General features: G+C 39.4%; 1 protein-coding gene and 1 long non-coding RNA gene across 33 annotated transcripts in view; one reads left to right on the top strand and one right to left on the bottom strand.

Annotated features, from left to right (window-relative positions):
- CADPS (calcium dependent secretion activator) overlaps window positions 1–24,760 on the bottom strand; it is a 438,027-nt gene that overhangs the window by 103,729 nt on the left and 309,538 nt on the right. For 13 of the 32 annotated variants that reach the window (XM_070238689.1, XM_070238692.1, XM_070238698.1 and 10 more), the window contains 5 exons: window positions 13,660–13,761; window positions 12,077–12,140; window positions 11,543–11,666; window positions 9,144–9,212; window positions 8,255–8,272 (listed from right to left, as the gene is read on the bottom strand). In XM_070238689.1, the coding sequence (XP_070094790.1) occupies window positions 8,255–8,272; window positions 9,144–9,212; window positions 11,543–11,666; window positions 12,077–12,140; window positions 13,660–13,761 (377 nt within the window). The remainder of the gene's footprint in view (window positions 1–8,254; window positions 8,273–9,143; window positions 9,213–11,542; window positions 11,667–12,076; window positions 12,141–13,659; window positions 13,762–24,760) is intronic. The other 19 variants (XM_070238690.1, XM_070238693.1, XM_070238704.1 and 16 more) reach the window with 3 other exon arrangements.
- LOC111768315 (uncharacterized) lies at window positions 13,741–24,366 on the top strand. Its single transcript, XR_002800551.2, has 3 exons — window positions 13,741–14,089; window positions 22,631–22,837; window positions 23,658–24,366. It is a non-coding gene; the product is annotated as an uncharacterized lncRNA (long non-coding RNA).

The following is a 24,760-nucleotide window of genomic DNA, read 5'->3' as shown; positions in this document are numbered from 1 at the left end:
AACTTGCCAGCTTATCAAATATGTTACTTGCTATTCCAAATGTTAGAATACCGTAATCAGCACTTGACCCATCTGTCATGTGGTTTACAATATCAGTGCTGCAAACATCCTATAACAATAGCCTCTCCTTCAGTACAGGCTCGGAGCACGATCAGCTTCCACAACTCTCTCTCTTTAATGAGTCTCTCATTAGCCTTGGACCTGCTCCTTTCTAATAGTTCTCGTTTACAAAGCAATCTGTATGGTGAGGGGGACGCACTCCATTGCCAAGTTTGCTTCTTGGTTTGCTTGAATTTTCAACTGGGAAAATGAATTTTACTGCAGGCTTATAGGAAATGGGATTCTAGCGACATTAATAAAAAATATGAGAAATTAGGGTAAATTTAACATTCTGACAAAACCATCTATTAAAAGCAAAAGATGATGAGATCCTTTTCTTACGGGACCTCCTCAATGTTTTGAATGCAGGGCTAAAAAATTAGTTATCAGTCTCCTCTTATTTAAATCTTTTGTTTGAGAAAGACTATGTAAATAGAATTTGAAAAAATCAGTTTTAAATGATAGCTAAAGGAAGGCAACTACTGATCGTTTCTTAATAAAAAAGCACTCTATATTTTACATAGTGTTAAAATCTCATTGTCTACCTACAGCTGTGCCAAGTGAGGTACATCTCTGGTAACACATCCTCGTGGCTCCTTCAATGAACGTGTGTTACCTGAGTTTGCAATTCTCATGGAAACTCCACACTCATTCTCACCCAGATAACTTGAACTTGTTTCGAGAAACACTTGATCTGGCGGTTTATAAAACAATGAAATGTCCCCAGGCTGATCCATAACCCGTGAAGCAGCAGACACATATTTCAGCTCAATGGGTCTTGAAAATTCGTAAAGGGATTCCCTCCTGCCAACTGTCTGTCCAGAATTCTGACAGTGAGGTTTGCCACCATAGAAAAACAAGCTCCCTATTTTTTTCCCTCACAGAGCAAAACAAAAACATCATACCTTGGTTTCCAACTTCATTTACCCAATTACCATTGCTCATGTTTACACAATTAAATCTGTTTGGCTTCCAGAGAGAGAGTTAAATGTGACTACAGAAAAACAAAAAGAGAATTCCTCTACATGCTCAGCTAAGCCAAGGAAGAGAAGCATCCAGGAGCAAGAGACACTCCAATTAGCCCTTAAATAACCTGACCAGCTCTGGTTCCAGGCAGCGAATTGCCAGTCCCTGAAATATCATACGAAAGATGGATATGGTTGATGGAAAGCCCACTTAGTACCAAGTTCCAACCTATTGATGTTGCTGAAGATGCCAGTGTTTGTATTATGTTATTACTGAAAATAACTAGCCTGTAGCAATTTGCTATGATTTTGGGGTAGGGGTGGATAAAAACTAGAGTAGGAACAGAAAGCTAAGCAGATAGCCACATCATGCTTTCCAGAGTACGCTGCCTCCCTAAAATGATGGTTACATGAGCCATACATTTAACGGAGGGTTACAATTCAACATAATTTCTTTAGTGGGGCTGTCCAATATATATATTTGATCCCCTTGCATCTTCATCACTCCCTTTCAGAAGATTCCATCTTTAGGACAGTAGAAAGTATAGGGTAATGAAGATTGTTGGATGAATCATGGATCGTTTTCTCTACTCTTTTCACTGTAGCCATCTTTGTCTCTTCCCCATAAGGACTTGGGTGGCATGGCCTGTCCATTCTACCTCCAAAAAGGCTCTTGATTTTATCCCCCCCTGTACTAGGTCATGTGCGCACACTCTTGCCAAGGGGGTAGATGTGCAACTCAAGTCTCATCATCTCCACCTCAACTGTTGCTGGCGACTCCAAGCCAGCCTTTAGTCCCTTTCCTCCTCGGCAATTCATTGTCCATGCAACAGCCAGAGTAATTTCCACAAAGAATACATCTGAACCTGTCACACTTCTGCTCAAAAGCCTTTCAGATATTCCCTTCATAACAAGAGTTATACCTTCATATGCCATAACAAGAGAGCATCTTAATAACAAAGGCCCAACTCCTCTGTTGATATCTCTAATTGAACACAGATGGCTCTTAATAATAGCAAATTATATACATGTCTCCCCCTATGCTCAGTGAGTTCTGTATTTCTAGGGGCTAGAACAGTGCCTGGCCCAGGGTAGGCCTTCAAATATTGGTGGAAATCCTCAGTGGGTCCTGTCCAAAGCCATGCTTTCATGGAAAAACAAATACTCTGTGGTTGCAATATGCATATAAACTATACAACAACTTTTATCTTTTGCCCAAAGCCCCTTGTTAGTTAACAAATCTACTAAGCTGAACTGCTGAATAGTCAACATTATAACTTAAACTTCCAAACCAGAGAACAACTTCAGGTGTCTTAATGCAATTAAAAATGATTTACGATAATTAAAAATACTTTTTATTTAAATTAAATTATAGGCACAAGGAAGAAATAATGTTATGATAGTTTTCTTCTCCAATTTCTCAGCTTTATATCCCAAGTCAGGCTTTGTCCTTAAGGCTAACCTGTCGCACCAAAGAAAAGTGAGCTTAATTCTGGAAAGACACAGTAGTGGATATCTATTATTCTTGTATGTGCAGTACCCTTTCTCAAGAAAAGTTCCTCTCCTCCACTCCATGTGGTTCTGGCAGGAATGTCAAGTAATGAATCCTACAGGGCAGTCATGTGAGCCAAGCCAGGCCAGCCACAGCACCCCACACCACCATGCGTATTATGATTCGCTCAGAGATTAACATGTGACCCAAGCTGGGCCAATGAGACTCTTCTCTGGAATTTTATACAGTTGCTTGGAGACAAAAGCTCTTTTTCCTCTAGGATCATTAGCTAGGATAAAAGCCCAGTGCTATGTATAGCCATGTTGCTCTCAACTCCCTTACCATGACCCCCAGTCACATTAAAGAAGCCTGTCAGCAGTTGGAGAGATCAAAACACACTAAAATTCTTTATCCCTGAGTCCATTTCCTTCATGTATTTCCTAGCTACATGGGTCCAAAATTGCCTTGTCTTGCTTTTGAGTGTTTTGTTTGTTTGTTTTTCTTTTTGTCACTTGCTCCAGCAAGAATACTGTTTTAATAGTACTATTAAACATCCACCCAGTCCCTACGTCAGTTTTCATGTATATGGCCACAAGCTCTCTGGGGCAGGGTCCTGGGGCACCTGGAAGGATGATGACTAGAGGAAACACTTCAGCAAAGCCAGGGAACACCCCAGACAGTTCTTCCTGGGGAGCCAGCCCTTGACCACCATGATGTCCACCTCCCTGCAATGCATCAAAGACCCTGCCCGAGGTGAAATCCCCTTGTGCTGCACTCCTGTAGCACCTTCATTTCCCTTTACCATGGTCACCAGAATGTAATTATTTGTTTTATGCCTACGTTCTTGATTTTATTGTAAGCTCCCCGAGGGGAGAGCCCACAGCTGCTTTTGCTCATTGCTCACTCCCTCGGTGCCAGGCACAGCTCCCGGAAGTAGGTATTTAACAAATATATGTAGAACTATATTGTGATGTTTTACTTTGAAATTTATGATAAAGATAAATCAATCAGTATTCCATTGGCATCCAAATTGCAATCCTGGATCCACAGTTTCAGTATGACCTGGGAATTTGTTAGAAATGCAGATTTCCAGGCCCCACCCCAAACCTACCGAATCAGAATCTACGTTTTAACAAGATCCTCAGGGATTTGTATGAACTTTAATGTTTGAGAAGCATTGTTTCATATTCCACGTCTGAAATCAAATAACACATCTAGACATATTTGGATTTGGAAGTTTCCTTTTAAATAATAATAAACAAATAATAACAGCCTATATATATATATATATATATATATAATGAGTGTTTACTGCATGCCAGGCTCTGTGTTAAGAGTTTCATTTGGAAGATGAGTTTTAATCTTTGCAACAACCCTTTGGGGGAGGAATCATTATTAGCCCCAATTACACGAAATAAAAGTGAGGCTTAAAGGGGTTAAAAAACTCGTTGGAGCCAAGATAGTGATTTAAATCTTTTGTATAACAAATCCTGAGTGCTCAGGCTGGTTCTGAGGTGGTATTTTCTGGGAGCTGTACATATAGGATTCTGACATGTGGATGCTGGACAGCACCAGCTGTCATATTGGAAACTCAGGCGAGTTAATGGATTATGGGGGGGGGGGGCATTATCTCTTGGCTGGAAGGTAAGGCAGCCCGGTTGGGGGGTGAAGGCTCCTGAAGAGTGTACAGGACCCCAGACTAGAGTCACTAACTGCCCATCTGATTTTGAAACTGGCTTCTTTTCTCTAGGCCTCAGTTTCCCCATCTGTCAAATGAAGGTTTGGGATTAGATGATCGAGAAACCCCTTTTTTGGTCTTACAATTTTAACACTAATAATCACAAGTGCTTCACAGTATGGAAATTGAAAGTGGGAGCTTTGAAATTAGGCTCGTATTAAAATTCTGTCTGTGCAGCTAACCAGTGTATGACCTTGGGCAAGTTACTTTACATCTCCCTATTTCTATCTCTCTGTATTTCTGTGTACATAAGAAACACTCTTATTTCACTGAGTGTGAGAGGCACATTTTAATGTTTCTGAAATTGGATGCATCGTACATTTGATGGCGTGTCACAATTTAGTTGGCAGCATGCTTTGTTCTTAGGAGTACATAATTAATGGCACATCTTATAATTTATGGCCATTTAGATTCAAGGAAATATGGTAATAAAATACTTATCTCTTAGAGTTGTTGTGAGAATTAAATGAGATATGTATGTAACTACTTAGCACATAGGAAACTCTCAATAAACGACACCTGTTAGCAGCAGCAGCAGTAGCAACATCATTTCTTTTTTCTGATAGAAGAGACACCGATTTCATATTTTTTGGTTCAGGGTATATTTTTAACACAACCTCTCTTCCTCCAAGATGCTCCCTGGTGACAGTGTTTGAAACCTGTTTCTCCTTACCCTCCTCACTTTTCATAAAGTATAGATGAGGTAATAGTCTACAGAATAATTTGGACTTGGAAACCCCCATCTACACTTCACTAAAACAAGAACGATGAAAAGAGAAACATGTAGCCCCTCATGTATAAGACACAAAGCATGAGATGGTCCCCATTTTAGCATGACCTGGATCTTGCTGAGATGGGATTTTCTCTCACTAGTCTCCTGGGTTGGTGGCTCCACATTACGTGTTGCGAGTATTGCAAGTTTGGTTGTCTCTTTTTTTCCTTCAACTGGCCTTGGACCTATAGGAAGTTTGACTGGAGACAGAGAAAGACACAACCTCAACACTACGGAATCTGCTTGGAAGTCCTCTGAATGGATGTGACCTGCTCTAGAAGGTTTCAATCAGTTGGGGAGAAAAAAAGTTCTAGGTTCTTTGTCAATCTCAGGGAATCTCAACTGCCCTTGGGAAGCCTTCACAAAAGAAAGATTTTGACAATAATCTGGTCCCAGAAAGGACCGCTCTGTTTTGTAGTGGTCTTCGTGGATTAAAAGTTGTAGATTCTTTTGAACTTATCCATTGAATGAAGGGATATTGTCCAAGTGCCCTCCACATCAGCTGGAAAGGCTGCATGGTGGAAAGAGACAAAAAACATTGTGTTTGAATTTAGAAAGATCTGGGTTCAAAACCTGCTTGAGAAAGTCACTTATCCTGTCCAAATCACAGCTCTGTCATCTGTAAAAGAGGCAATAATAAAGCCTTCTCCATGGGACTAGGTAAAGATTGAGTCAGATCCTCCACGTAAAGTCCTTAGCACAGTGCCTGGGCCCGTTGGTGGGCTGGCTATCTACCTACCTATCTATCTATCTATCTAATTTTTCAAATTCTTGGCATATTTGAAGGAAAAATTGTTTTATTTCAAGTTCCAGCAGAATCGTTATGATGCTCAGAAAATTATGCAAGTATTTAGCCAAGAATTGAGGCAAAACAGCAATAGGAGCGTAGACGTTCTCAGAGCTTGCCGGGTTCAGAACGTGTGATGGTTTAAATGGAAATGTATTTAAAATAATAGAATTCATTTGCAGGAGGCACAGCTTTTCTTTCATAGAGTAGCAGCCTTTTACATCTTTTTTTTAAGATACTGTAATTAAGCTGAACATTTAATTTTTAATAATGCCACCAGACAGAAAGCATAAGTCCACCAAAATGCCATCTGCAGAGTCCCATAGCCTCTCAAAGCACAGGCTGACTAAAGGACTCCGGAGCTGACTGTATTCCACCCCAATCTGCACATGTAACTCCAGCTGTGCCCTGCCACCTCCATGCAGTTGGTTTTGCATATCCATCCATGTATTTGTGCTTCGTTCTCTCTAAGGAAAATTGAAAGGGAGGGGAAGGGTAGGAAAAAAAATGTAAAGGTCAAGAAAGAAGCAATTATGAGTGATTGTGATTGAGATCTGCTTGGCCTAGAAGAGGCCTTGGACACAACAAGCTTCAAACCCATCTCTGCTTTAACCTTAACTTTTAGGTCCAGTTTTCCTCTACTCCTCCTCCTCAGTCCTTTCTCTCCATCACTGCCAGTACGATTTTTCTGGAGTGCAAATCACCAAGCCATCTCCTTGCTTGAAGAGCCTTCAATGGCTCTCTATCACCTTTGGAAGTGAGACCGTGGGATTTTTTCCTTTGAAAAATCCATAGGCATGTTGGCACAGATTCTAGGTTGAGAAACTTTGGACCATGAGAAACAGTCTGAATTCTGTATTATTAAGGCATATAAAGGCCTTTGAGATCTTGCCTCCTGTTTACATTGCTATCATTAGCACTCACTACTGCCATCGTTCCACCCTGTTTTGCAACCACATTGAACTACAGAGTAGTTAAGAGTGTGGCCTCTGCTTGGGCTCAGATTCTGGATCTACCACTTACTTATCTAAGAGCATGTTATTTACTCTCTCTGTGTCTCAGTTTGCTCATCTCTAAAATGGGAATAATAGTAGTATCTACCTCATAAGGGGTTTTGAGGATTAAATGAGTTCATACATATAAAGCACTTAGAGTTGGACCTGGCACATAACACACTTTGAAGAAGCATTCACTATTTTTATTAGCTATATGGTTTTACATATTTGCACACATTACTCTCTCTATCTAGGATGTGTCTCCGCTTTCCAGTCCCAGCTCCCTTTCATTGATTCTAATTCATCTTTCGAGATGCAATTCAAGCTTACCACCCTGGTGAAGACTTCCATGGTTTTCTCACAATGCTCTCTTACACTTAACTCTATCAATTGGTGCTGTTGTGTACTGAATTTGTAATGTACACTTATGCATCCATTTGCACATATGCTCCATGAGGTTAACAGCTGTTTCCCTCTTGTTTGCATAGTTTCTGGCTTTTACCACTGTACCTGGCACGTGATAGGCTCCCACTAAGCACTACTCAATGAATGAATGAATGAATGAATGAATGAATGAATACCTTCCCTTCTAGGAAGAGAAAGGCTTGTGTGTCTTGAATATAGGTTTATGAGTTTCCAAATACTTATTTGCTAGCCTGTTGCTTGGCATGTGCTCAACAGTGCTTTCTGAATTGGTCTGAAATCATTCAACTTTGATTAAATGAAATTATCTTTTGAGAATCCTTTAGACCTTAAAAACAAAGACCAATACCTATATATTTATTAAAGTTTTAAGTTACAGCCTTCCTCAAAATGTGCTCAGAAGTGTTGGGACCAAAGAAGAAGAAAATTTCAAAGCCAGGGAACTTTCTAAGAGCTTTCCTCTCACGAAACTTCCAGCAATGGCCCCCATTCAGCCACTCTATGCATGTATCCTGCCTCATCACACAATACATACAAGAACAACATGGACACAACTTCTTTCTGTCTTGACTGATACACATTCATTGAAGAACACAAACTTCTCAGTCGGGCAGAAAACAGAAAAAAGAAATGAAAAACAAAAAGGAAGATTAGTTTGGTTCAACAACTTTTTTTAAAAAAGCACATGAGGCCAAATTACTGGAATCCTGAAACCAAAGATGAAATGAAACTCCATAGCAAACCAGAATTCTGTTCCTTCAAAGCTTATGCCTTTACGGAAATTCTACTCTATAAAGGTCAACATCTAATGGGCAGGAGGTATATTTAGACAGCACAAATTAACTCCTTAAGTATTATTGCAACTCCACATCAGTCTTTGGGAGTATATACATTAAGGAGCTATTAAAAAACAAAAACAGAAACAAAAACTAAATATAACTCAACAGTCCTGATAGTTTATAATGCATATACAATTGGTTCACCTGCGTCCTTTTGATTCTCTATTTGAAAGAGAGAGCACAACAAGGAGAGAAGAGAGAGAGAAACAAGAACACATATGCAGGATTAATGAGCAAGTGGACCAAAATGCCCCCCACGTATGTGTGATACATGATATTGGAAAGAAAAGGTTGCCCTTGGGTTCCCACCGCCCCGAAGTGTGGGGGCCAGCAAAAAAAGGCTCCTTCACAGAGGTGGAAAATGCTGCACAAATAGAAAATTAGTCAAAGTAATTTTAATGTGAAATCAAGCTATGAAACATACACGAACTCTCCAAGTGACAATTAAGTCATGTGTTCTAGCCAGCACTTAGAGGACAAGGACAAGTCAAAATCTCCAGAAAGAACAAGGAAAAGCTTCCCAGCTTGAGAGAGAACAGACAGGAGGCATATGAGATCTAAGTTTTATGGAGAATGGACCACCTTGTGTGATCTTATACTCACAATAGTTGGATATCTTAAACATGGAAAAGAAGGCATGATTTTGCCCCAACTGTCCTTTTTCTGACACCTAAAGCATTGTTCCCAGTCTAGCTGCTACCTTTTGATTGTGTACCAGTGACAAGCACTTTACAAATTGGGGTTACACACAAGCAAAGTAAAAATGCATTCAGGTCACAGACAGAGAATAACTGAAAAACTTACAGACAAATCTGAGTTTATCACAAACAAATGGCTTAATTGTCTAACCTGTTTTAGGCTGATAAAAAGTGACTGGACTTCTCACACTGGGTTTCACAGACAGAATCAACAGACAAGCCAATGCTAAAAAACTTGAAGCAAGGAGAGTGAGTTGGTTTGGATCTGGATTTTCTTGAAATAATGAAAACAGAAAGAGTGAAGACAGCATGGCGAGGAGGTGGTAGGTACTCACGAATGGTTAAATCCATCACTTGGGAGGCCAAGCAGAAGACAGGATGCTCATACATTTCTCTCTTTTTCCCTATAAAAGAGGATTTGGGCATGCAAGAGGCTTAGGTCAGAGGTAAAGAGGTTAAAGGTCATAGGTTAGAGGAAAACGTTACATTAGCTCAAAGGAAAATAGCCACAGAGTATTTTGGGATAAACACAGGATAAAAGAAAAAGGAGCTTCAAAATTGGAGATCTACTGGATTAACCATTCAGCATGCCGTGAGTCACGAGAGAAATTGTGACCATGATTTTACACGTCTCTTTAGAATTGTTTGCAAGAATACAATGACCAAAAACATCATGGGTAAAGGGAAACAGAATTTCATTGATTTAAGGCTCCAAGATACTAAGGATTTCAGACTTTAGTATCTAAGGCTCTTGAGGTATTTCTTCATAAACATAGTCTCCAGCAATATTACTACAACTTCTTTCCAAAATTCTCAGGGAACTAAGCTGTTAATGCTCACAGAGGAGCTCAAATGCACAAATGGAAGATTTCTTTTCTGAGCATAGGATCAGAGCCTTGTAAAAGAAAGGTGTCTGGTAGTAATATCTTTTAAGCTGCAATGTGGACTATGTTCATGAAAGAAAACCTGATACATGCAGCCAGAGGATGTTGGGTTGTCTGAATTAACAATCCCAGCATGCTTTGAAATTGGTGTCACAGCCACTTTTGCAGAGTAACATCAAAAAGTGGCTGAGCCAATCACGGACAAGGAAGGAGAGAAGCGGAAGAGAGCAGGTAGTGTGGAATGAGGTACTTCTCTGAAAAGAGAGTTGGAAAAAAAAGATTGGTTTCTTCAAAGAATCCCCAGACCTAAAAGTCACAGTGCAAAAGATAATTAACACAACCAAGAAGAATTGAGGCACAAAAGGAAATTACAGACTAGCTGATCTACTTTGGAAATGAATGCATTTTTACTTACAGATCTTAAAGTTTGTTTTTGGATATATTTATCTGAAAGAAGAGAGCAGATCTTACCAAAAGACTAATAATAGCTAGACCAAGACCTACGAGGCAGCAGCCATGGCAACCGAACGTTTCTTGATTCCATCCCATCTCTGGCCTTGCCTAGAATTATTAGGTACCCGGTTGACTTTACCAAATACAACCAATCATTATGTCCTGGGAAGGTAAATGCTGGAACAATTATTTGCTAATATATCCCTTTAACGATCTTCTTGTTCCTCTATTTTTGTCACTCATTACCAAGTCAAGAGTTGATAAACATCCTTTTAGTGCCCAATTCTTAAGTGTTTCTCCCTGGATGCATAACAATGAATTCATTACCACTGGTACACAATTTGCATTGTCAGACAGACAAAATTGAAAGAGGGAGGACATGTAATGTACAGAACACTGAGAATTTGACATGATCTTAACCTAATTCTCTAAGGAAACAAGGACTTTGGCAGAGTAAGTGATGGGGTTTTGGTGGTGGTTAGGTCTTTTTTTTTCCCAGTCATGTCCTGAAGGCAGACAATGGGCATTTGCTGGTTCGAGTCAGGTGTTTCACATGTGAGAGAACATCGGATTCCAGAATGCGGACACACTGAGTTTTGCACACAAAACTTCCACATTTATACACTTACACCACTGGTCATGTTGGGTGTGGTTTTCAAATCACCCTATAGCAGCCAACAGGGTAACAATGAAAAGTGATTAATACCTTTGCAGATGAATAGGTCCCAAAGAACCATACCTCCTCAAGTAGAGTTTACTCAAAGTGTCTTTTGGGTGATTACTTGGTCATCAGTGACCCCTTCCCTAATACTTGAGAGGGCAGTGGTAACAACCATCCTATGACTAGAGTAACAAGAGTGAATGAGATCTAAAGCAAACCAGGAGCCATCAGAGTCAGGGGGACATTAACCTGCCATCAAGTTTGAAACGCTACCAGAAGACAAGATACTTTCAAGGGGCAAGAAAGAGTTAAGAAAAATCTTGACGTTGCTTTATTCAACTCTTGTTTTACTTCCAATGCTAGCAACAGTGGACCACAAACTGCTTTGTTTTCCTCTATTTAAAGAAGGTAGCAATTCTGCAGAACTCTTTCATAGGAAAACATTAGCCACAGAGCAAACTTAGAGCCAACACAGACTCTCAGAAGGAGGTTAGTTATCTGATAACATCCTATATTCAATACTCTTCCCCCACAAAGACTTTCCTGAGCCCCTGTTCTTTCATGGATTAATTTGGCCACAGCCAAGGAAGCTTTCACATTTCAAGAGCTTTCAAGTTTCCACTTAACATATTCAGATGGACCACTGTTTTCTGGTGCCCATCAGGAAAGAGAGAGACTTCCCCAGGGAGGTATACCAAAACTTAAATGAAAAATCGGGGGCAGAAGGGAGCCTTACCTTCGATTTTGGCATACTCTGACAGCCGAGAATAGTTGACTAAGGCAGCCTGCTCTAGACATTTACGGATGACTGTTTTTACCTCCTCTTGTGGCACGGGGGTAACAATATCTTTCATCAAAACCTTTAGGTGGAAAAAAAGATTATTAAGATAGCTCAACCAAAGGTGTTACTCATTTATCCATCTTAAGAGCTCAAGCTTAAAATTGGTTGTGAATGCCTCCTTGTGACGTAATATTGACCAAGAGCCATCGTTAAAGAGAAAACACAGAAAACTGCAAAGCACAGTTAGGATGGCAAACCTTGTTCATGAGTCAGGGATGGGTGAGGAGCGTATCTTCAATATCGCCTAAGTTTTAGGGAGTCTGGAGAGAAATTATCTAGAATTTTGGCAGTTTCTTCACGTTTATTCTGATATTTGATGAATGGTAACAAAGCCTTAAAGAATTCTCAAGTAGGTCATTTAACCACACTATTTCATTACCATTATGTTCATGTCTTGGCATCTATGTAATCTTTTACTTCCATTCTTACCCTTTCCAAGAGTGAGAGAGTAGCTTTCAAAGCACCTTCAGGTCGACCAAATGGAAAGCAATACCTAAAAAAGACAGAAAATTCTTCAGGTTGCCCAAATCGATTACATTTTAGCATGAAATATGCTGCAGTTTGATTCCTATAGCAACTCCCTCTGAGGAACAGAAAATGCTTTTTATTTTGTCACGTTGTGTTATGTTAATCTGAGTTCACACCATATATGTGTGTATATAATGTATATATGTGTATGTGTGAATAATGACTAAAGAGAGACTCTGCAAATGTCTGCAGCAGCAAAGAATATTTAGAGTCATGACATAAGGCTCTGTTTAGATTTCTATTGTGGAGAAGAACCATTCCCTAGCTGAAATGTGACCTTATGTATTATTATAGAGATCATCATTAAAAAAATATTAGTTGAAACAGGCTAAAATTACCTAAGACACTGACTTAAATCCCCAAAGGATTAATACAGGAAATAAAGGGTGTATTTTGAGCAAATTCATGATTCTGCTAACTGTCCTTCCTTGATAGTGGTAATTGCTGTTGTATCTTTTGTTAGTGGCAATGCATCTTGCATATAGTGTATGAGCAATAAAGATTTATCCAGGAAGATTGTGATGACACAGATAGAACTATGTCAGGTACCACCAAGAATTCTACTGACTGTCTCAGGCTGTCACAAGCCCTTGGGGATGCTGTTCCTTGTGATACAGAGGGACCAGCAGGGGCTACTTAAACTCAGACAATCCTATGTATTTGTCCTACTTCTTCCACTTGCCGGCTGGGTGGCCTGGGGCAAGTTCCTTACCTCTCTCAGACTCAGTTTATTCCTTGTTTAAATGGGGATTATAATAACTACCTTACCAAATTGTTTTGAGAATAAACAAGTGAGTTAATGCTTATCCAGCCTCTAGTGTGGCACATAGAAAGTATTTAATAAAAAGGAACTATTTATTTTGCTATTATAAATGCTCTTACTATCTTTGAATTACTATTTTAGTATCACTGGTCCAGAACCACCAGAGTAGCATGAGAAATGTCTAATGCGCTCCAAGGCAGAAGTGGGCTACGTGGTGCAAGGCTCAAACATCAGCCCTGCTGCCTGTGTCGCGTGTGTGGGGAAGAGTCAATGTGCCAAGGCTGGTCCAAGTTTTTCTTTCTCTGTGTTGCCAGCTCGGCCTGTTTCTGAGGTAACAGAGAAGGTGGAGGCTCTCCTGTGAGGACTACTGCCTCCTTCCCTGTTCATGTGATCTGATTCACAGGACTTTTCAATATTTTACTTAGGAATCTTGAAGTAGCTTCAATTCAACTTTTCAATATATTTTTAAAAAATAAATTGATGACCAGGGTCATCTTGCATAAAAGCAGGGCTTTGTTCTTTTAGAGAAATAAAAGGAACTTAGGATTTCAAAGTCTGCTAGCTATTGTGGAAGCCTGTCCTATTAGTTTGCTTTTCCATTCAGTTATTTCTAAATATCCAATGCATCTCTGATAGAGTCACAGTTTTAGAAAATCAAGCGTTTTATTTGTCCCTCCTCAGTCTTACCCTCCTAATTAGCCCCTCAACCCCAGGTCCTTACCTAAAATGTGTAATCTGATTCTCCAACAGAACTCGGAGTCTCTCTTTGATTTCTTCAAAACGTTCCTTTTCTTCAACAGTCACAGTTCCGATTCCATCGGGCCTGAAAGAAGACATGTCATGAAGTGACGGGAACCTCATATGCTGACACCATCAAATCAAATCTCTAGCAGGAGGAAACTGTCCATTGCAGAAAAACTACTACAATGATCGATATGACCTTAGGAGAAGTCCTGCTTTTCAGTGCCAGCTACTGAAGTGGATGGGGTATTTTGGGGTTATCGTTCAGAGACATTTGCAGAACTGTCGCTCATTTATTGTGAAATGGTAAAATGTACAAACTGGTGGCTTGCAGGTCCAGCTTCGAGACCTTCTGTTTGGCTCATTGCTTTTTAAAATTTTGAACTACTTGCCAACATTTTAAACATTAGGTAAGTTTTATAGTACAATTCTTTTGAAAATTTGGAACAACTGGCATTAATTGGCGAGAGTCATCTAACAGCTTCTTCCTCAGCTGGGGCAGGCACTCACCCGGTCCACATCTCTAATTTGCATTACCTATCTCTCTAATAGGCACTCAGGTTTGGGAGCCCTGAATTGTATGCACGAACTCCTAAGAAAACCAGGTGCCTTATAAGCACTTGTTTTTCCCAGTGTTAAATGTTCTTAAATGATTCAATTTCCAGCTTATAATTATATACGTTCAGATTAATGTAAGCACACATGTACTAAATGAAGAACAAATTACAAGACATTGTAAAAATTACAAGACATTGATGGAAGAAATTGAAGAAAACACAAATAAATGGAAAGATATCCTGTGTTCACAGATTAGAAGAATTAATATTGTTAAAATGTCCATATCACCCAAAGCCATCTATAGATTCAATGCAATCCCTATCAAAATTCCAATAGTATTTTTCACAGAAATAGAAAAAATAATACTAAAATTTGTATGGAACTAAAAAGACCCGAATAGCCAAAGCAATCCTCAGAAAGAAGAACAAAGCCGGAGGTGTCACAATTCCTGATTTCAAACTTTATTACAAAGCTATAGTGATCAAAACAGTATGGTACTGGCATAAAAACAGACACATAGACGAGAGAAACAATATCAAAAGCCCAGAAATAGATATTTACATGTGTTATATTTTCTTGTTGGATTGTTCCCTTTATCATAATGTAGTGCCCGTCTTTGTCTCTTATAACAGTTTTTGATAAATCAAAGTCTATTTTGTCTGATATAAGTATTGCTACCCCGCTTTCTTTTCTTTGCCATTTGCATGGAATATCTTTTTCTATCCTTTCACTTTCAGTTTGTGAGTGTCTGTAGGTCTGAAGTGTGTCTCTTGTATGCAGCATATACATGGATCTTGTTTTTTTATCCAGTTGGCCACCCTATGGCATTACTAACATGTGACAAGGGAGCCAAGAATATTCAATAGGGAAAGAATAGTCTCATGAATAAATGATGTTGTGAAAGCTGGATATTCACATGCAAAAGAATGAAACTGGACTCCTATCTTACACCACTCACAAAAATGAACTGGAAATGGATTGAAGACTTATATAAGACCTGAAACTGTAAAAATCCTAGAAGAAAACATAGGGAAAAAGCTCTTTGATATTGGTCTTGGCAATGATTTTTTCAGATATGACACCAAAAGCACAAGCAACAAAATAAAAAATAGGTGGGACTACATCAAACTAAAAAGCTTCTGCACAGCAAAATGAAAAGGCAACTTATGAAATGAGAGAAAATATTTGCAAACCATCTTTCTGATAAGGGATTAATACCAAAAATATAGAAGGAATTCATAAAATTCAATAACAAAAAAAACAAACAATTCAATTGAAAAATGGGCAGGGGACTTGAATAGACATTTTTCCAAAGAAGACATACAAATGGCCAACAGGTACATGAAAAGATGCTCAAAATCATTAACCATCAGGAAAATTGCAAGTCAAACCCACAATGAGATATCACCTCACACCTGACAGAATAGCTATCACCAAAAAGATAAGACAACAAGTGTTGGCAAGGATGTGGAGAAAAGGAAACCTTGTGCACTGTTGGTGGGAATGTAAACCAATATAGCCACTATGGAAAACAGTATTAATGTTCCTCAAAAAATTAAAAATAGAACTACTATATGATCCAGCAATTCCACTTCTGGGTAAATACCTCAAGGAAAGGAAGTCACTATCTTGAAGATATATCTGCAGCTCCACGTTCAGTGCAGCATTATTTACAATGGCCAAGACATGGAAACAAACTAAGTGTCCATCAACAGCTGAATAGATAAAGGAAATGTGATATATACATGATGGAACATTATTCAGCCATAAAAAGGAAGGAAATCCTGCCTTTTGTGACAACATGAGTGCTAAGTGAAATATGTTACAATGGCAAATACGGCATTAGGCTAAGTGAAATAAGTCAGAGAAAGAAAAATATGTTTTTTTTTGTATATGTTCTCACTTATATGTGGAATCTGAAAAAGTCAAACTCACAGAAATAGAGAGTAGAATGGTAGTTGTCAGGGCCTGAGGGGTGGGTGACATGGGGAGATGTTGACCAAAGGGTACAAACTTCCAGCTATAAGATGAGTAAGTTCTGGGAATCTAATGTACAGCATGGTGACAATAATGAATAGCACTGTATTATACCTGAAAGTTGTTAAGAGAGTAGATCTTAAATGTTATCACTATGCACAAAAAACAGTAATTATGTGAGGGCATGTAGGCATTACTAATCTTATTGTGGTCATCATTTCACAATATACACGTGTATAAAATCATGACATTGTAGACTTTAAACTTACATATGTTAAATGTCAATATCTCAATAAAGCTGGTGGAAAAAAAAGAACAAACCACATATGATGTTTTTCAATCTTAGTGAACTATTGCTCATTTTAATAAAAAGAAGGACCCTAGCATAAATAAGTGAATTTCAGTTTAATCACAGTATTCTCATACTTCTAATCACCATTAGGTTCACACCCATTTTCCCTAGTTGCTTTGAACCATTCAAGTCGAAAGTACAAAGGGAGGCTGCATATTTATGGCTCAAATTTATCTGTGCCAAATTAGGATAATCTGACCCATTCAAAGACTTCAGCTTCCCAGATCCCATAGTGGCTTGTTTTGACTACTGGCTGAGCCAGTTTGCAGATTGGTGCGTCACCATGAAACTTCTATTGGAACATTCTCCAGTTTGCAAATGCAAGTCATCTTGAGACCAAACAAATGGTCTTATTTATAGGCCTTCTCAAGGATCCAGCATAAGTTGGGAAAATCCTGTATACTAGACCAGTCTGACTGCACAAAAGACTTGGCAAATGATAGCAATGTACCTCCTGTTAGGGGTTAATTGGTCAGCTTCCCTTCCTTTTAAACATTAGAAGTGCCCTACTCTAAAAAAATGAGAAAACTTCCCCTCCTCCACTTTATAAAAAATACCCCTAAACAGTAAAATCCTATATAACCCATTTCTTCACACTCTCCTGAACTCAAAGGAAGTTTAAGAAGGCAGAATGGTAAATATCAGGTAGGCTGTTGGAATTTATGAATGTGCTCTTATTTTCAAATTTTCTGGAAAAATCTCCAATGTTAATTTACAAAGTTTATTAAAAAGATTTTTTTTATCACGAAATGTCCCTGAATCTGTAAATAAATCTCAGGATGAATTCATTGGCCCCCACAAAATACATGTGACACTTTCTATGATAAATTCTCATGTTTCTGTTATAAGCTACAACTTCCTCTAGCTCTGGCTTTCGGATTTTGTTTATACAAAATTCAGCTTGCTAATGCACTGAACACACATTTATAGGAATGCATGCACACACTCAATTTGGGAAAAAGGGAGCCATTTTAAGCATTTCGTTTCTTAGCAGGGACTTAACCCAGAGAAAAATGCTATTGAATATAAATTTAGAGAGGGCTTTATAGATCACAGGGAAAAGATCATTCAACATGGGCAGCCCAGAGCTGTCTGTGGCCATTAGTAGGAGATAAATCTCTCCAAAGAAAATCATTCATTCCTTGCCCAACAGCCTTCTAAAGCAATTACACAATTAGGAAGCAACTTTTAGATTTGTGTTTGAGATGATAAAAATGAAACATTTAGTATGTACCTGGCCTTCTTAGTTAATTCTCACTACAAACAGTATTATTACAAACGTACAATTTGATTATCTATTTTTCCTTTTGTTCTGATGATTCCTGTTTGTAATTATTAAAGGCATCAGACAGCAGCTCCCACTTCCCCCACAAGCCCGCCTTGGACTACCTTCTGAACACCATTAACCTCACCATTCAAAAACAAGTAAATGACTAAAAATTACTATTGCAGTCTTTTCTTAAATTTGCATCTTGATCGCCCATGTTAGTGTGAATAGTTTTATTTTAAAATAAGTGAAACTGACTTTACATCTATAAGGCACATAGTACAGAGTTCACCAACAAAAACAGGTGACAAAAAAAAAAAATCACAATTTTGACATTGAATGCAAATTTGTTTATAATCGCCAGAATTCCTCTGAAATGGTACTGGTAATGGGGGATGCTATTTCACAAACTGAGGAAGAGACAGACAGGAATAATAGTTTGTCAAAGATCACAGGTTGTAACAATATCAGTTAAAAGGCAAAAATATCCTTTTTTTGGTTTGATTTCACTTAATTAGTTTTGAAAATTTTGTCAATTTCTTTTCCACTGACCCCTATAATTTGTTAATGCTAATTGTACAGGTTTAGATAGATTTCTAGGAAGCTACTAACTGAAAAATCCTAGTTCAGTATTTTGGGGAGCATTGTTGTCATCACAGAAGCAATCAAATACTTTTCCCGGAGCAGTGGTTCTCAAATCAGAGCATGCCTCAGAATGACCTGGAGGGCTTGCCATGACCCAGATTGCTGGACCCACCCCAGAGTTTCTGATTCACCAGATCTGGGGTGGGGCCTGAGCATCTGTATTTCTGACAAATTTCCTGGTGCTGCTAGTTCTGCTGGTTCGGGGACAATACTTAGAGAACCACTGCCCTAGCGCAAGAAAATATTTGGTGGGGGGCTCTTACAGTGGCTGAAAGGGTCTGTTTGGTTCAGCGTTCCCAATTTCCCTCGGATTGGAGTGAATTTGCAACCAGACATCTTCTCCAAGTCTATGGTCCACTTATAAAGCTAGCAATCCCTTCCAAAAGTGGTGTTTGCACTGTTTCCAAGGTGCCATTCCAAGCAGTGCTGGTTGCAAAATAAATACAAGAACTGTACTGGTGTCGCTCAGAAGCCATACTTTTGCTTTTGTTTTTTTTTTTTTTCCTGGAAACATTTAGGGGTGATTCTATAATTGTCATAAAACTGGCTCTGCATCTTGTTCCTTTCTCAATACTTTTAACACTTCAGGAGTCACAAGGAACTGAGAGAAGAGGAGGGAGGAAGCTGGATTTTAAATTCCTAGCTAGTAAATCCTAGGCTGAGCTGAGCCTTTACTCAGAACATGTGTAGGAGCCTGAACCCCCTATCCTTTCGTGTCCCGACTGGTGCATTTTCTGCCCTCTTGTTTTCTGGCTTCTTGGCATCCACTGCCACTTCCTAACAGCACCTGAATATCGTTTGGAGGAATGACCTTGGCCACATTGTTGGCCACATTGTGGGTTCTCTTGGGGGAAGGTAAATTCAGGTGACTATTTTCCCTCTGTTAATGCTGAAGGGTTTCCTACAGACCAGCTCCTCCCTTTCATGGTCACTGTAAATCTAAGCTGGACTATGACCTAAGCTCAGCCAACTGAACACTCTTTTCCAGAAGCTTTGTGTGGAGTATGTGATGCAGGGATAGAAGAAACAGGTGGAATTTGCTCGCCCCTGTGGCTCTGCCCTGACCAGATTGTCCTCCCAGGTCAGTAGTTCTCAATCTTTGGCTGTACATTAGAATCCTGGCAGAGCTTTGAGAGGTCCCCTCCTCAAGCTCTGATTCAATTTGTCTGCAGTGGGGCCTAGACCCTGTCATGTTTAAGGCTCCCCAGGTTACTCTAATATGCAGTTAAGGATCGACAAGTGCTGCTGTGGTCCTGTTTCCTACTTTTCTGTAGCTGCCTTGATTCCAATTTTCCCCTCCCTGTCTTTGAGGCTCCCAGCATCATCCCACTAAACTCCCTTTTGCTTAGATGATCTGGAGTTAGTTTTTGTTACTTGTAATGAACTGATGTAAGTTCATAGGCACATATCCCTCCTTTCCCACGCTCCCAATTTCAGTAGAAGTGGCGATGGCTTTAAACCTAGCTTTAGAAACACACACACACACACACTTGACAAGGAAATGCGGCCCCTGGTCTCTAGTTCCACCTAACTGCACACTGGCTAACAACTCACTTCTTGTATATCATGATCCCGAAAACTTGAGACAATATGCAGGTCAAGTGCAGTCATTTTTGGAGCCCTGCTGAAGACTGGAAGCTCTCCCACCTGCAGGCCATCATGGGAGCCAGAAGTGGGTCTCTTCGGCCACAAGAGACTATATTGCATCTGACACAGCAGGCAGCTCTGGAATCCACCTTTCAAGTTTTCGGCAAACCATTTTCTCACTGTCCTTCACAAAGTTGACATTTTCGGCAGCATGATAGGAAAGATGTCATGTCGGCTGCTCTTCAAGTTCTTGTCACAGTGGTTAGCACCAGTTCTGTCATCTTTACTCTCCTCACAGTCTCCCATCTTGAGCCATGTCACAAATAATAATATATCTAGAGTTGTTTTTCTTTTTTTTTTTGTCAGATTGAAACTACCATAACCCAGTCGCCCAACCCTTAAGTTACTAGTTATGCAAATTGTTCTTCCTTTCTTCAAATGCTTCTGAGCTAGACCTTATTGATTACTGTCTATTTTAGGATTAATCCAATATAATTAATTACTAGGCTTTTAGTGTGAAACATCTTATTTTGATATTTGAAATTAAATGTGAAGAATCTGGTCAAAGAAATTAAGCTGCTATGTGTTTTGTGAAAGTGAATTTATCTCTTTGAGGTCGTTAAATTGTTCCTACACACCCAGATGAGCACACAGTTTCCTAGAATTTAATCATCCTGCTAGCACAGTTTTCCATGTTATGTTGAAAGCTGGGCCACAAAACCCTCCTTTGGAAGATAAGAGATCTTTTCAAGAAGGTCAGGTTGCTAAATTAATTCAAAGGTTGTAATGATTGATGTGTTCTGATATTGCATTTATTTGGTGATCAAGTGCAGAATCCAGGTGCAAAAAAAAAAATTATGGATTCAATAAAAGAGGAAAGACTGTCTAGTCCACTTCTATGCATACAGCTAGCTTTAAGCTCCAATCACTACCAACAAGGGGTAAAACTCCAGCTGAAGTGGGAATATACTCTCTCTCCAAATGCAAATGTCCACATATGCCGGTACAGGCACCGTAAACATGATATATTCTCTCTCTCCAAATGGATGCATGCCTGCAGACCGCATTATGGATCCACGAAAATGTCCTTAAACAAGCATGATAACTGAATCCTACTTGCTACTAAATTGTTCCAGCCCAGAAACACGAGAGCTTAAAGGGCCAGAGTGGGACAGAATATCTTAGATGTTCCTTGCAATGTTCCCTAAATAGAACATTTACACCAAACACACTCTCTTAACCTCTCTCTCTTTTTTAACTGGCTTCTCCTAGCAATTCTTTATCTTGACAACTTTTAGAACGACACCTTTGAATTTAATTCTATTAAATTCAAAGTATTTCCCTTTGTCTCTTTCACTGGTTAATAACTACAAATTCAAGATAGCACCAAAGCATTATCGTCTCAAAAAGAGACATCTCTGCTTGCTCATCTGGATGGTTGGTATAATCTCTAGGTTAATTATAAATTGTAATTAGGACTCTCACATCCCATAGTCACTGCTTCATTAGGAAAGCCCAGTCTTAGCCTTTCCTTCTCTCGCTCCAGCCCATGGCCTTTTCTAATTATGCCCTGATGCCCTGGGGCTCAGACACGCTGCTAAAACAAATCTATCAAAGTGTTTGTATCACAAAGAGTAGGATTGGAAGCAACAACAAGCAGTTTCCACCACATTACAAATGTGCATTGGAGCTTCTTGAGGTTGGCTATTAGTCCATTTGGAAAAGAGGCTCGGAGAAGGCAAAAATATACCAGTGAGGTCTTTTCTGACTTGTTTATTATTTTTCTAAATATGTAGCTATAACCCAACAATATCAGAAGGTGTCTTCACTCTGTTATAAGGATGGGAGTGATTGAGAAGTCTCTCCCTACTGAACAATCTCAAAGATATAGATTCTATTGACATAAGGCCATTAGTCAAAGTGGCTCAGTCTTGGTCCTGGTGCTGAATGAAGCGAGAACCTAACAGTGATTAGAGAAATGGTACAAAATGCATGCACTGCAGGAAAGCATATATTTCTTTCCCCAGAGAAGGACCAATTTCCAAAATTGGTACTACATAGATTTTTCTCTTTGAGGAATAAGAGGAGACGAGATGGGTTCCTTTACTTCCAGACAAACACAGAAAGTTAGGCTTTAGATGCCACCCTGAACACCATATTTTAGACTTCCAAGTGGTCAGGCCACTCAGAAGTAAGGTTTTTTGGTATCATGCCCATCCTGAAAAGGGTATGACATCTGAAAATACATTTTTGCACCAGTTGAATCCAATGACCACAGGATGAGGACACACTGTGGAAATTTTAAAAGGAAATGCACGTTACTTGATGGTTTGTTGTGGACCAGAAAGACTACACCAATGGGAGAGATAATTGAGCACATTTTACAAGATTGTACGTCTGAGTTGAAAAATCTGTTGTTCTCATGAAGCAAATTTCCTTCAAGAAGACAGTCACATGGGTTAAAAGTTAGAATACAAGTTCTGAAGGGAATTTTTCCTTGGGATGCAGACTTTTACTTAAAATGTGTTTGGACTTTCCCTTCTTCTCTTTCTTACTTCTCATTAGGTGAAGCTGGTTCTTTAGAATTTAGGGAGCATGATTCAGCCATATGGAGGCCAACACCTGCTCAGAGCTAGAAGGCCAACCAGCCATGTGCTCACGTCCACAACTGCAATAATGTCTTGTATCAGTGTGTAACATGAGACCAAGAATGTGGGGGTCACTGTCATCTCCCATCCATGCCTGCCTGCTACTAAAGCGCTGTATACAGAGGTCAGTAAAACAGAGCTATCCCTGCTACACAGGTTTTTTTCCTCTCTCTTTTGGGGAGGAAGAGTTAAAAAGCACCAGACATAATGTCATAATGAGTGTATGTGTGTGTGGCAGAGACAGAGGGAGAGAGGGAGGGAAGGTGGGATGGGAAAGAGGGAGAGAAAGAGGTGAAAGGTGAGACTGGAATGAAAGGAAAAAAATATACATATGCAAAAATTAGTCATTTACTTCCAGGTAAGCATTCATAAAAGAGAAATAAAAGAAACCATTATGTGACATGGATTGGGGATGAGGGACCAACATTGGAAGCAGAGATGTAGTCAATAAGGCAATAGCTGTGGTCTTGGGGAGAGAAGATAGAGATCTGAACTTTGGTAGTGGTATTGAAGAGAGGGACAAGGGATGGACTTGAGAGATACTTAAGGGCATTGATACAGCACAGTCATTGAATCCTTGCGATGTGCTGAGAAAGAAGGAGGAGTCAAGGGCAGCTCCCAAGGTTTTATCTTGGGCAACTGGGTAGATGGAAATACTTATGACTTAGGGACCCTGGTGGAGTAACAGAGAACAGTGGGTTCCATCTGATAGTTCAGTTACTCAAATCTAATCCACAGGGATCACATGGTTTCTTGCACACAAGCAGCACCTTGGCTCCAAACACATCTCCCAAAAGAATTCTTGGACACATTTTCAGAGATTTTTAGGACTCATGCCCTCTTACATCTGCTTGCAGACTCATTAATCTATGCAGCTTACTTTGGATTGGGGCGGTTGGCATTATGGATTTGTTAATTGCTGATACAATGTACTTTCTACACAGGCCATATGTGAAGAGCAGCACTGGCATTCAAGAAATGTTAAATAATAATGTAAATGAGAAAAATTTCCAATCCCAATAATAAAGGATCCAAGGAACATTGACGCAACTTGCAATCATCAGAGCTGTTTGATCGCCTTGTCACTGTGGGATAGTGACCAAAGTGATGCTAATCTAAATGTCATCTAGAAAGAATGCTAAAAATATTGTGGTGAAAATTAAGTACTGCAACCTTAGGAGCTGATTTAAAAATTAGAAGATATAGCAATTTACATCTGTGGATTTTATGATCGCCAAGTGCAACCAGATGAACGTACTCACATTTTCCTTTTCTTTCCCTCTCTCTTTGAGAAAATGGGTTCAGTTTTAAAGAGCTGGCTCAAACTAATGTTCCCTCAATCAGTGGTTCTTAAACATTGTTACATTTTAGAATCACTTGAGGAGATTTTTAAAACATAATACTTAGGCCATATCCCAGATTAACTAAATCAGAACCCCTGCAGGAGCCAAGACATCAGCATTTTTCAGGCTCTCCAAGTGATTCCAATCTGCACCAAGTTTGACAACCAAGGTGTTAAATAAGTGGGATCTGAAGATCAAATGCCTTAGAATTACCTGGAAGGAACAGATTAAAAGTGCAGCCCAGCTCCATCTAAGACTGGCTGAATAAAATTATTTGATGATGGAGCCTCCTACTCTCCATTTTAACAAACTCCCCGTGTGATTTATATGCACACTAGAGTGTGAGAACTACTGCACAAGTTGAAAGTCAGTGGTGCTAACTGTTATGCCTTTAGACCCAGAATAAGTCTGTGTAAAAGACAAAAAAAAAAAAAAATCCAAGTAAAAGGGAGAAATTTCAGCCCATCATTTGGGACTTTGGTTTTGGGGGCTTTGTTTGCACGTGGCTGTCCTCTGCATTGTAGGAAATTCAGAAACATTTCTAGCCTCTACCCACTAGATGACAATAGGACTATCCTTCCCCAGTATGACAATCAAAAATGTCTCCAGATATTGCCAAATGTCCCTTAGGGGAAAAGATCACCATTAGTCAAGAACCACTATTCTAAAAGACGCCAAACATGTGGATGGTTCTGTGTCTTTAA

Source organism: Equus caballus, chromosome 16 (assembly GCF_041296265.1).
Source record: "Equus caballus isolate H_3958 breed thoroughbred chromosome 16, TB-T2T, whole genome shotgun sequence".
In the NCBI taxonomy this organism is placed as follows: Eukaryota; Metazoa; Chordata; class Mammalia; order Perissodactyla; family Equidae; genus Equus; species Equus caballus.
This window is presented reverse-complemented; position numbering and strand designations above follow the sequence as displayed.